Source organism: Tenrec ecaudatus, chromosome 14 (assembly GCF_050624435.1).
Source record: "Tenrec ecaudatus isolate mTenEca1 chromosome 14, mTenEca1.hap1, whole genome shotgun sequence".
NCBI lineage: Eukaryota > Metazoa > Chordata > Mammalia > Afrosoricida > Tenrecidae > Tenrec > Tenrec ecaudatus.
The window spans coordinates 115,826,424-115,839,712 of record NC_134543.1 but is presented as its reverse complement, the minus strand read 5'-3'; the positions used below and the strand labels follow the sequence as shown (position 1 = coordinate 115,839,712).

The following is a 13,289-nucleotide window of genomic DNA, read 5'->3' as shown; positions in this document are numbered from 1 at the left end:
GCATATATATATATAAAGTGCCAATCAAGAATCAATACTCATCCCAATTGTCCCTCAAGTAAGTTGATGAAATTAGGACCCTTCCAGACAAAGAGAAAGTAAAAGAATTTGTAAAAGTCAGACCTACCTTACAAAAAATATCAAGAGGTGTTCCTTGAACAGACATCTATCATTAGATAACAAACAGAATTTAACATCCATGACAACCCTCAGAAAGCAACCCATGTCTAAATAACGAAACCAAACTGACAAGAAGAAAAAGAGACCCAGACATATCAATTTATCATTAAGACCATTACAACGAAAATCGAGAGAATGTAATTAAAGAAGTTTCCAAAGGAAACCCACAAACAAAATGAACGCAGCACAGAAAAGTATGTGGAATGAAGGAAACAGCAGCACATTAAAAAATGACAGCAATAAATTCATACCTATCAATAATTACACTGAATGTAGAGAAATTAAATGCGCCAGACAGGAGACAGGGACCTGCACAATGTATAAGAAAACATAACCCATCAATATGCTCTTTACTAGAGTCACATCTCAGACACAAAACAAAAATGGCTAAAAATGGGAAATATATCAAGCTAGCAGTAATCAAAGTACAGGAGTGGCAATAATTTCAGGAAAAAGTAGACTTCAAGCAAAATAGAGTGTCAGAGGGAAAGAATGGCATTATATCATAAACAATTAATTGAACAACAGAACATAACTATAGTAAATATGAGAGGGTACCCAATTGAAATGGACTTTTTTCAAAACTATGTATTTAATTGTTTTTCTTTTTACAAAACAACCTCATCACCTTCAAAGTACTCTCTCCATTACACTTAATACATTTGTGAAATCTGCTATTCCGTTCTTAGAAACATTTTTCAAACTCATCTGTTTGGAAGGCAGACAGCACCGCCCTCGTTTTCTTCATTACCCCTTCTAAGTCGTCAAATTGCTGTCCTTTCATGTCCCTTGCATCCGAGAAAACAAAAAGAAGTCACATGGTGCAAGGTCAAGTGAGTCAGGTGCTTGGTGTCAAGAAAAGCATGCTGTTTTTTGCCCAAAACTGGCACACTGAAATGCCTGTTTGAGCAGGAGCATTGTCATGGTGGCAAAACCAGTCCCCCATCTGCCACAAACAAAGCTTTTTTTTTTGTTACACACTGTTATGCCATCTTTTCAGAACCTCTAAAGAGAAGGCTTGATTAACAGGCTGACCTGGTGGGATGAACTCCAAAAGCACAATGAGTCAACATTTTCGTGAGTTCGGGAAGTTGACGGATGCTCAGAACAAGATTTGCCATGAATTGACATTTCACCTTGTTTGAAATGAGAACACCACTCATCCACTTGAGTTTTTCCCACAGCGCTGTCCTCGTAAGCTGTGTTCAACATCATAATAGTTTCTGCAGCATTTTTTCCCAAGGAGGAAACAAAATTTCACAGCCACACGGTGTTCTCTTAAATTGGCCATCACAAAAAACGAGGTTCAAACGAAACTGCCTTGATGAAAACGTTCACTGTGACCAGAGAGAACTTTCACAGGCAACGCCACTGGGTACAGTAACTCAGAGTGAGTTGTGAGTCACGGGAAAAAATGCGTACTATGAAAGGTCTGCCTACCAGTTTTTTTTCCCATTTTTGGACACATCCAATACACATCCAATAATAAAGTCTCACAATACAACTCTGTAATAGGAAATCTAAATGCATCACTTTGATGAACAATAGAACAACTAGACTGAACATTTACAAAGACACAGGACAACTAACCAACACCACCAACTGGAGCTCACAGGTGTACACAGTACTCTACTACCAATACCACAATTTATATCCTTTTCCAGAGTAAATGGACATTCTCAACAAGAAATTGGTTCTTGGACAGAACGAATAAAAGCAACAAACAACTGGCAAACCTAGAAGGAAAAGAGGAGAACGTGTCAATAGCAAGAGTGAAAACTGGAACGAATAACATCAAAGCCAAACCAACTGAAATCAAAAGGACAGCAACCCAAAATTATGGAGAACAATACCCCAACAAATTTGAAAACCTAGAAGAAATAGACGAATGTCCTGAAACACACTACAAACATGAATTAAATGGACAGAGATGGAAAGCCTGAATAGACATATAACGGGAAAAAAAATCAGGTCATTAAACTACCACACACAAAACCCAGGCTTCACTTTCACTGATAAATTCTACCAAACGTTCAGAGAAGAGCTGAAACTCTATACGTAAACGTTTCTAAAAAATAGGTAAGAATGAAAACTCCCAAATTCATTTTACAAAGTATAACCAGGATACCCAAACCAGCAGAGCTAGCATATAAAAAATAAATTGGAAACAATCTTTTATGAACAAAAAACAAATTCAAGATGGAACAAAGACTTACATATAAAACCTGGCACACTAAAGAACAAACTTAGGGAGCCTGACATGTGCCATAAACACATGATCATACATAATGGAAGGCACATGGACAGCAGACAACATGGATGACTCTTATGTACATCAAAAGATTTCACCAATAGTGTAAGAAGAGAACCCACAGATGGGGAGAAATAATTTTGGCAGTGAAATTTCAGACTAGGGAAAAATCTCAAAAACTTATAGAAAACGCCAACACCCCAACCAAAAGTAAAAGCCACATAATTCAATTAAAAACCTTGCCAGAGGACGTAAGCACACTTCACCAAGGGGGCCAGCAAACATCTGGAGACATGATCACTATCTTTAGCCAGGTAGAGACGTTCATCCAAAGGGCAATGAGCTACCACCTCACTTCAGCACTGATAACAACATTTTTATTAAAAAAAAAAACAAACAAAAAAACAGGTAACAAATGCTGGCAAAGGCGTCAACCTCATTCTCATAATCAATGAATATATTTGGTTCGTTTAATCAGTTTCCAAAGATGATACCAGAGAGGGCTTAGACTGTGAGCTTTCATCAATCTCAGCATCACAACAAAGGAACAATCAGACTTCATGGGCCCCTAATGTGATGTAATCTGAAGCCAACAAATTCACCTGTAAAATAATTTTACCAAACTGAACACACACACACCACCATCACCACCAACACCACCCCTAAACTTAAAAGTTAGCTTCCAGAGATAACCTCCAACTAGAGAAAGTATAAAACATGAAGGAATGTTATATAACACTAATGGGAGCTAAACAGAATAATCCAGAAAGTGGGACATTTGGGCCATGGTTTCTTCAAAAAGTTAGAAAAGTGATTTGGGGCAGGGGGAGACGCCAGACAGTGTAATATATGACACAATAATAATAATATATGAATGATGAAGGGTTCTTGAGATAGGGGGGAATGGGGAGGGAGGGGGGAAATGAGCAGCAGATATCAAGGGCTCAAGTAGAAAGCAAATGTTTTGAGAATGATGATGGCAACAAATGTACATATGTGCATGACACAATGGATGTATGTATGGATTGTGATAAAAATTGTACGAGCCCCCAATAAAATGATTTAAAAGAAAGAAAAGTGATGTGGGTAGTTAGAAACATGGAACATGTGTCTCATCTTTGGAAACTGATCGAAACAAACCAAATGCAAAATTTGGTTATGCGAATGAGATTGCGTAACAGCATGGCACTTCTATAAATGTTAAAAGTTGAGATAATGAAAAGTATTTTTTAAATTCTCAAGGAGTTAATAGCATTGTATGTAATTGTAGAAATACATATAACTGCAAAATGCATGCACTTATACAGTTATGAATTGACATGATATATGCTATTTACAGTGGAAAGGAAAAAATTTAAGAATATAGATAAGAACAAGTAAACTTTTATAATGAAATTTGGATGATGGCTTTCCAGTCTCATGTTCTACAGAATCTTTAGCTTAGTATGTATGCTTTTAAAATACAAAAATAACTTAGGGAACCCATGATGCAAGCAAAAAATCAATAGTTTTAATATTTTGAGTAACATTGCTTCAAAATCGAACACGATAAAAGGGGATGACCGAAGTAGCTGAAACCCAATCCTCTCATTGCCATAAATTATAGTCTTCTAAAAACACACAGCTTGAAAATAATATTCCGGCTCATTCTAGAATTCTAAGAAAATAAAGTAGCACATGTCTTTAGAAACAAAATAGCAGAGCTTGAAACATTGATCTATTTTCTACTAAACACCTTGGACCCTCCCTTTTCTATGAATTCGTTGCAGAGAGGAAATGTGGTTCTCAAGCTTACTGGTCTGACAGACACTGGTGGGACCCCTAAGACTATGGCCATTTCCTTTCATGACTGGAACGGAATTCAAGTCATTATAATATCCAACAATTTAAGATCAAAAGGATATCATTTAACCATGGACAAAGTTTAGAGGATTAGGGAAGGCGGAGGAATGGAGAAGAAGAGAGCTGGAGTAATGGTATGCTGAAGGGATTGCATGGAATGGGTTGAAGCAGAATATGCAAGGAGTGTTGAATGTAAATCTACGGCTTGCTTTGTAAACCTTCATCGAGTTCACAATAACTAGCGTTGTTTTAAAAGCATGGTATGTGAGGACAGATACATCTACTACACAGAATAGAGCTTACAGAATTACAATTTCATGCTGATCTTTGACAAAGATTTTAAAAGTAATTCAATAAGGAAAAATACATTTTTCCAATAAGTGGAGTGTACAAAATGACCCCTGTATATGCAATCATAAATTTAGATGATGGACATTTCAAAGAGTCTTAAACGTTCTATCACATTATATACAAAAATTACTGGGAAATGAATGATATATTTTCATGTAGAAACTAAAATGATATAATTCTAGGAGCAAACAGCAAAAAATTCCTATTACTTGGATGTACAAATTAGGTGAGTTTAGAGCAGTGAATTATTTAATTCTCACCACAGTCTCTGTAACTCCCACCAAACCTTTCACTATTGGTTCTGAGTAAGATGGTGGGGTGGGAGGAAATACTGAAGGGATCATTTGTCACTGCTTAATTGGGATTGTCATCTTGCTAAATATAAAGTGAGCTGTCTCAACAGAAAGGGTGATCTCACTGATAGCTAGGGCAAGGAATAGAGTGCATCCGGTAGACCGGGAAATTCCTGCAGAGTGAGCCTCCTTGAGCCTCCTTTCTAAAGATATGAAAATAATGAGCTCCATATTTCTCAGTTTGAATGAAAATGGTGAACTTGCTATAAGGATCTACAAAACTATTCTATAAAAAACGGATTGTAAATTTTGCTTAAATACTTTAGTTCACAAAGAAATAAATATGCAGATGAGGTACAGATACCAAATAAAAGATTTACTTCATGTTCAATAAATATAAATGGTGAAATCTAGGGTAGTGAGAAAAACAAGAAATATTTCCCCCTTCATGTTTACATTCAATAATTATAAATTTGATGTGAAATTTACAAACTTGGAATTTCAGCAATTATTCCCAAAACTCAGAATAAATAACTGTGACAGTTATACAATTTCCTGTCAACTTGATAAATAAGAGGGAAGGGGTGGAGCCTAGCCTGTCAATCAAGTCACAGTCTGATTGATGCTGCCTTGGAATCATGGCTTCTCATGAGGATTCTGGGAGTTTCCTTCTTTCCCTCCACGGAGGTGGGATGGACTCACTCACTCACTCACTCACTTACTCACTCACTCACTCACTCACTCTCTCACTGCTTCACATTCTTGCTGACAAGCCACTGAAGGCAGCCAGAGCCCTGGAGATGTGTCCACTGTTATTGGACTCACAGGACTTTCTGCCCCACCTGCCTGTGATCTTTCTGCATTCGGCATCAGGTGCTGCATGAGTCTGAGAGGAATTGAGGGGCTAGTATCTGACTTATGGACTAATATTGAACTTACAGACTTGATCTGGATTGGGCTGGGGTGTTTTATTGCTGCATAATTACTTCTTGATATAATGTTCTCTCTTACATATATATGAGTTTCTCTGGATTTGCTTCTCTAATCAACTTGGACTGACACAATAACCATAACACTTCATCCAGTCATTCAGTGTACTGTAGAATGTGTTCTATTTCTGTAACATCTCAATGCCATCCTGTCCATGCTGACTTGTAGAGATCCCCCATTCCCTCTCGCTGTGCTTTCTGAGACTGTAACTGTGTACAGGAGAAGAAAGCAGTCTTTTCCTAGCAGAGTTGCTGTTGGTTTTGAACTGCTGAGCATGCACATCACAGTGCAACCCATAATCACTACACCAGCAGCGCTCCTCTCTGTAACATACGACAGCACATCATGTAGATTATATTAGTGACTATTATGATATAGAGATCAAGACCCATTTTTTGAAAATTGTGAAATCACTTATTCACGTGCTGTTGCCTTCAACATAAAATACAACTTTCTAAAGCAAGTAACGGAGGGCTTTGGATACCATTGGTTAGTATCTTTCACACAATTCTCTGAAACCAGTGAATGATTCACTTTGAATTCCCATGAAAACAGCAGTCAAGAAATCAAGACGTTATTATATTGGCCAAATCTGATGCAAAAGACTTCTTAAAGGATTAAAAAGCCAAGATGTCACTCTGAGGACTCAGGTACACTCGACCCAAGCCATGGTATTTCCAATCACCTCATAACCCATTAACACAGAAGGTTGAAGAAGAGTTGACGGCACATTTGAATTTTGGTGTTGGCCAGGTATATGTATCATGGATTGTTAGAAGAGAATGCTCCTTAGAAGTGAGGACAGTGGAACCAATTACCAGGATCTACATATAACCTCCTCACTGGGGGACGGACAACAGACAAGTGGGTGAAGGGAGAAGTTGGACAGACTCCCTTTATAATAATTTATAAATAATCAAGGGTTCATGAGGGATGAGGGACGGGGAGGGAGGGTCAAAAAATGAGGAGCTGATGCCAGGGGCTTAAGTGGAGAGCAAATGTTTTGAGAATGATGAGAGCACTGAATGTACAGATGTGCTTTACATAATTGATGTATGTATGGATTGTGATAAGAGTTGTTTGAGCCCCTAATAAAATAATTTTATTAAAAAAAAGAAGTGAGGACAGCAAGGCTTTATTTCAGGTGTTTTGGGCATGTTATTAAGAGAGAACATTCCATGGAGAAGGATGACCAGCTCAGCAGAGGGTCAATGAAAAGGGTAAAGACCCTCCAGATGGACAGAGTGGCTAGTTGCAACAATAGGCTCAAACACCGCAATGCTTACAAGAAAGGCACAGGGCTTTGTTGCTTCTGAGCCAGATGGCTGCTTGTTTACCTTCAAGTCTTTAAGACCCCAGATGCTATATCTTTTGATAGCCAGGCATCATCAGCTACCTTCACCATATTTGCTTATCACAGAGGTGAGCACACAATGATATGACTTTTTGTTCTTTGATGCCTGATAACGAATCCCTTTGGTACCTCATGATCGCACAGGCTGGTGTGCTTCTTCTATGTGGGCTTTGTTGCTTCTGAGCTAGATGGCCACTTGTTTACCTTCAAGCCTTTAAGACCCCAGATGCTATCTCTTTTGATAGCTGGGCACCATCAGCTTTCTTCACCACATTTGCTTATGTACCTGCTTTGTCTTCAGCAGTTTTGTTGGAAAGGTGAGCATCATGGAATGCCAGTTTAATAGAACAAGTATTCTTGCATTGAGGGAGTACTTGAGTGGAGGCCCAATGCCCTTCTGCTACCTTAATACTAAATCTATACATATATGCATGCAGATCTATTTCCCCATCCTCATATATAAATATATTTACATACGTACATGTCTTTATTTAGACCTCTATAAATGCCCTTTACCTCCTAGCTCTTCCTCTATTTCCTTTTACTTTCCTCTTGTCCCATTATCATGTTCAGCCTTCATTAGGGTTTCAGTAATTACTCTTTGTTAAATTACCCTTGATCACACCCTACCAGGCCTCCTACACCCTCTTCATCACCGATTTGGATCACTTGTTGTTCCTTGAAGAAGCAAACCAGCCTGTGTATCAGGTATCAGGCTTCATCAGAACAAAAAAATCATATTATGTGAATGAGGGGGAGTGCGGAGTGGAGGGCCGAAGCCCATCTGTAGGCCACTGGACATCCCCTTATGGAAGGGACATGGGGAGGACATGAGCCAGTCAGGGTACACTATAGCAACAATGGAACATACAACCTTCCTCTAGTTCCTAAATGCTTCCTCCTCCTTCCCCCCTCCCACTATCATGATCCCAATTCTACCTTACAAATCTGGCTAGACCAGAGGATGTACACTGGTACAGGTGGGAACTGGAAACACAGGGAATCCAGGGTGGATGATCCCTTCAGGACCAGTGGTGAGAGTGGTGATACCAGGAGAGTGAGGGGAGGGGAGGGTGGAAAGGGGAAACTGATTACAAGGATCTACATAAAACCTCCTCCCTGGGGGACGGACAACAGAAAAGTGGGTGAAGGGAGATGTCAGACAGTGCAAGATATGACAAAATAATAATTTCTAAATTAAAGGGTTCAAGGGGGGAGTGGGAAGGGAGGGAAAAATGAGGAGCTGATGCCAGAGGCTTAAGTGGAGAGCAAATGTTTTGAGAATGATGAGGGCAATGAATGTACAAATGTGCTTTACACCATTGATGTATGCATGGATTATGATAAAAGTTGTATGAGCCCCTAGTAAAATGATTTAAAAAGAAATTCAGAGAGGTCCCATTGAGGACTAAGGTGTGCATGAGCCAGGTCATGATATTTTCTATTGCCTCATATGCATATAAATACTGGGTATTAAATAAAGAAAAATAAATTTTCTTACACACACACACACACACACACACACACACACACACACACACACAGAATGGCACAGGGTCCAGTGGCATTGATTCCTATTACACAGATGGTAGCTATGAGTGGGAGTTAATGCCAAAGCACTTCTAAGAACTTCCACCAACACAACACCTTTTCTCCTTCACCCTAATTTGGCAGTGCTTACCCTTTAGAACACATGACAGATGTGACCCATAGCCAAAGAGTCCATTCCGACTCACTCAAGCCACGAACCTTCCAGTTAGCAGCTGTGTGCATAACCACCATACTACTAGGCTCCATCAGGACTTATGGGGGTGCTTTATTAGTAATATGGACCTCTGGACACAGATTTCCCAAAGATTTGAGCTGGGACTCTGAAATTGAATTTCTATCTAGCAGTTGAAAAGATTCCAGATTTAGGCTTGGCTCTCTTACTTGGTGCAGGATGGCACTAGCCCTAGTGACAACAGATGATTAGGGAAGCCTACATTTGATATGTTGTACAAACAAAGAAACTGTTGTGAATAAAAATTTCACTATATCACAAGGGTGTCACACTGGCCACTAAAAGCAGATAAGCTCACTTGAAACATGGGTTCAACTAAGGGCTACATACTTCCTTTGGAACAAAATGTTCCTCTTGGTTACAAATAAGACATTAGGACATTCTCCAAGTGGCAAATACAATCACAAAACACAGTAACATACAATCAAAATTCCACATAGAGGGAAGACATTCAGGTTTGTTAGGGCTAAATTTTCTCTGGATGATAAAAGGTGACATAGACACATAAATGAAACAAAACCAAGACATCTCTCTATTTTCTGCATATCATTGTTCATTTTTATACCTGGAAAGCTTAATTCAGTTTATTATTTTAAGTTAGGTTTTGCCCAAACTAAATTTACTTCACATCCTGCAAGATAGTCACAGATAGTCGCCTGAAGTTTTGGGGTATTTGCCATGGTATATGATGAAAGGTAATTGTGAGGAACTGAGCCATTACCCATAGTCTTACTTTTCACACTCTGAGACTATAATATTTGGTAAAAAAAAGATGGTATATTCCCCAAAGGAAAACATATTGGAAGTCTAAGCTTTGAACTTTTAATTTGCATTCTTCGGATTATGTTTATTTCCATTTAAAAGTTATTTATTCACTCCGTTTTCATAGCCCAAGGGCAGTCTTGAAACGAGTTGTTGATCTCTGGACTTTGAAAGAGCTCCTGCATTTTTCAAGAAAGGATCAGAAAGTAAATAAAAAAATACACTTATTTCCCAGAGTTCCCAGAGACCTGAGAACTAACTATGACCCATGATGAGATGAAGACATGACATGCATTCAGAAAGGAGCTTCTTCCCTTTTTCCTGGACATCAGATGAGAAAGAAGATCAGTGTCTACAAATGATCACCGGGAGACCCCCGTTGTCAAGGGTGAGAATTTTACAGCATATCAATCAAAAAAATACTTTCTCCGAAATTTGGAGGAACTCTAAGCAGATGAAAATGGATGATGAAAGAGGCAAAAAAGAATAAGCACTAGATTACATTGATGACTTCTGTTATTGGAATTCCAATTCAACAAAAACTTTGTCCCTAATTGTTTTTGCAGGTAAAGAGATTGGAAAAAAAGAAAATAGTCCTTACAGAAATCTGAATCTACTTCACGCGATACTTGGTTTGCCAACTTCTGTGATCCTTGCTTTGGGCACTGCCACCATTTCAGGTCCTACCAAAATGCTGGGCACCCTCTCTCCATCAGAGTCAGGGTTGGCAGTCAGCTGCGACGGTCTAATGCAATCCCTCAGCATGTGGGTGTGAACTAAACTCTAAACTCTAAGGTCTTCTCAATTTAAAGTTGGTCTGGATCTTGGGAATTGCCTCACAAAATATCCTTGTTTACATTTGAGACAACTGAGATCCAGGAGAATTAGATAATTTTCCCAAGGTTTGCAGCGAGTGGCATTTTGATGAGGACAATTTTTATAAACTCTTGGAACAGTCATGAATTTTAATCCATCTGCCTTTTCTACCTGCTTATAACTTATAAATGTGATGCATGGAGGCATAGGTATGAGTTTGTTAATGGAAAGTAGACTTGTTCTAGAACTTATTTCACTCAAGTTGTTATCTTTCGCATGTACAACTACTTTGGAAGCAGGCATGTTGACAAATATTTACTATTAAACATCTACAATGAAATATGCTTAACATTCCTCTGTTTTCAGGGAAGTGCAGTTTCTTCGTCTTTGAGAAACAAAGTACTTACAAAAGGAACATGAAGAGAGAGAGAAATAGTTTGCATCAAATAAGCATTAAATCTTGGGGCGGATCCTTCAACAGCCTGGGTTTGAACTGTGAGAGTCCACATATGTGTGGATCTCTTAAAAGCCATGTTATGGTCATCATCTCAGCTGTTCAGTTGCTCCTATAAAGTGCACGACCCAGTAAAAAGTGATCCTGGGGATTTTTCATCGTGTTTCGTGTAATATCATAAACCTTATAATAACTCCAAAGGACCCTGATGAGGTGCCACTAGTGATGTTGGCAGTTCTCTCAAGAGCCAGAACAGTCATGACATCCAAAGAAAAAGTGAACTGCCTAATAGGTCTGTCATTGCACACCTTACAGGGTAAGTGAATCCAGCATTAGGATCTCTTTTAACATGAAGGCAAGCTGGGAAGCCACAGCTGCAGCTGCAAGAACATGCATAACAACCTTGCACTTTGGGTAAACATATCATATTCTCTTGGGAGTAAGACAAGGCTTCCTACCCTTAGTTTGAGTTTCAGAAAGTCACAGGGCCAGTTCTGCCTTGTCCTATAGGGTCACTGTGAATAGGCATGTATTCGATCGTAATGAGTTTTATATTGTATTGAAAATAAGGAGTTGATATCAAGGGCTCAAGTAGAAAGCAAATGTTTTGAGAATGATGATAGGAACATATGTAAAATTGGGCTTGACACAATGGATGTATGTATGGATTGTGATAAAAGTTGTATGAACCCTAATAAAATGATAAAAGGGAAAATGCAACTTTTGTGAGGGTGAAGCATATAATTGTAACATAGGAGAAGATAAATATTATTTGACTGTTATTGGTAAGACCTCTGGTCAACAAGAAGCTATTCATAGGTACATTTTGGTGGGGATTAAAGTTAGATGCAGATTTCCGACTCTGTGGAGGTCAGCACCCCTCCCACCCACATGCTATTCAAGAGTCAGCTAGATTCACACTCAACCGGGCTCCAGATAAAAGCCCATTATAATATTGAAGTGAGATGGATTGATAAGAGAAGAAAATACTTTTTTTATTCCCTTTCCAACTAGCTTCATTGTGGTCACTTCTAAAAGGGTGTCATGAAAGTATAAACTTTGGAAAACTTTCTTTTCCTTACTTTTAATGGACGAAAACACACTTATTTTCCAAAACCGTATACTTACTGATTCAGGACAGGTGTGTAGGCAGTTTTGTCCTCGTCAATAATGGTGACCATCAGGGTGATAAGCTGCGGCCAGAAGTCCAAGGTCTTGGTGCTTGGGCCCTGATCTTCCCGAGGAACATCCTGTTTCTGACTCTGCTCACAGGTCACACACATGCAAGAGAGAAGGTTAAAGGGAATGACTTGAGTCACACGTCACTGGCAAACAGGGGGACCACAGGAAACCCGTGTGGACTCACGCTCAGTAAGTGAGGTTTTCCTCTCCCATTGAACCGCATCCCACAGGATAACCACTCAGTGGCCGAGGACTTAGATTTCTAAATACTTTGAATAGACGTTTCTTTCTTTCTTCCGACTATATACTGCAGTTCAGAAAATAGTCATTCCTTGTGGCTTCTTGTGACAATAAAGACTGAGTTCTCTGTGTTAAAGATGCCTAAATATCTTATCCAAAGTCACATTGGTAGTTCAAGGCTGCCTGCTCATTTTACCAGTGCTGTTAATTTCCACAACGCAGAGTTTACTTGAATAGTTTTTCATTTAACCTACATATTTATTTTATTTACTGCAATTTGGTAAATCTACCCATCCCCTAAAAAATCTGATTTGAATTTTTATTCAAATACTGACTCCATTCTTCCAAACTCATCAATGGATGCAGGGGTGTCCTGGGATGAATTGAGATGGAGGTGAACAAAATCACAATAATCTTCAGAGTTTCACATATAAATTTCATATTTTTCCACATTATAAACTTATTTTGGTGTGTATGCACATAATTAGGATACTTCTTTTGCATTTACTTTTTAACATTAGGCAAAAAGATAAAAGTAGGGATAAATGTCACTTAAGCATACAGATAAATGGGAAACATGGCTTAGAAATCTTGACTATTTTTCTAAATCATTAATAGGTATATAGGTCTAGGATATATGAAACATCAATTTGTAGAGTTCAGGGAACTCATGACTGTTCTGATGTAAGGTATATTCATTTTATCTGACCAAATGTTCTGAGATCAACAGAACAACAAAACAAATTCCTGCCTTCCGAGTCTGTCATGACTCACAGTCTATATTCCGGTAG

At 38.7% G+C, this 13,289-nt stretch overlaps 1 protein-coding gene across 2 annotated transcripts in view; it reads right to left on the bottom strand.

The window, feature by feature from the left end:
* The window catches only part of UNC13C (unc-13 homolog C), a 550,871-nt gene that overhangs the window by 209,558 nt on the left and 328,024 nt on the right, over nucleotides 1–13,289 (bottom strand). For both annotated transcript variants that reach the window (XM_075530957.1, XM_075530958.1), the window contains one exon: nucleotides 12,205–12,338. In XM_075530957.1, coding sequence (XP_075387072.1) covers nucleotides 12,205–12,338 — 134 coding nt within the window. The remainder of the gene's footprint in view (nucleotides 1–12,204; nucleotides 12,339–13,289) is intronic.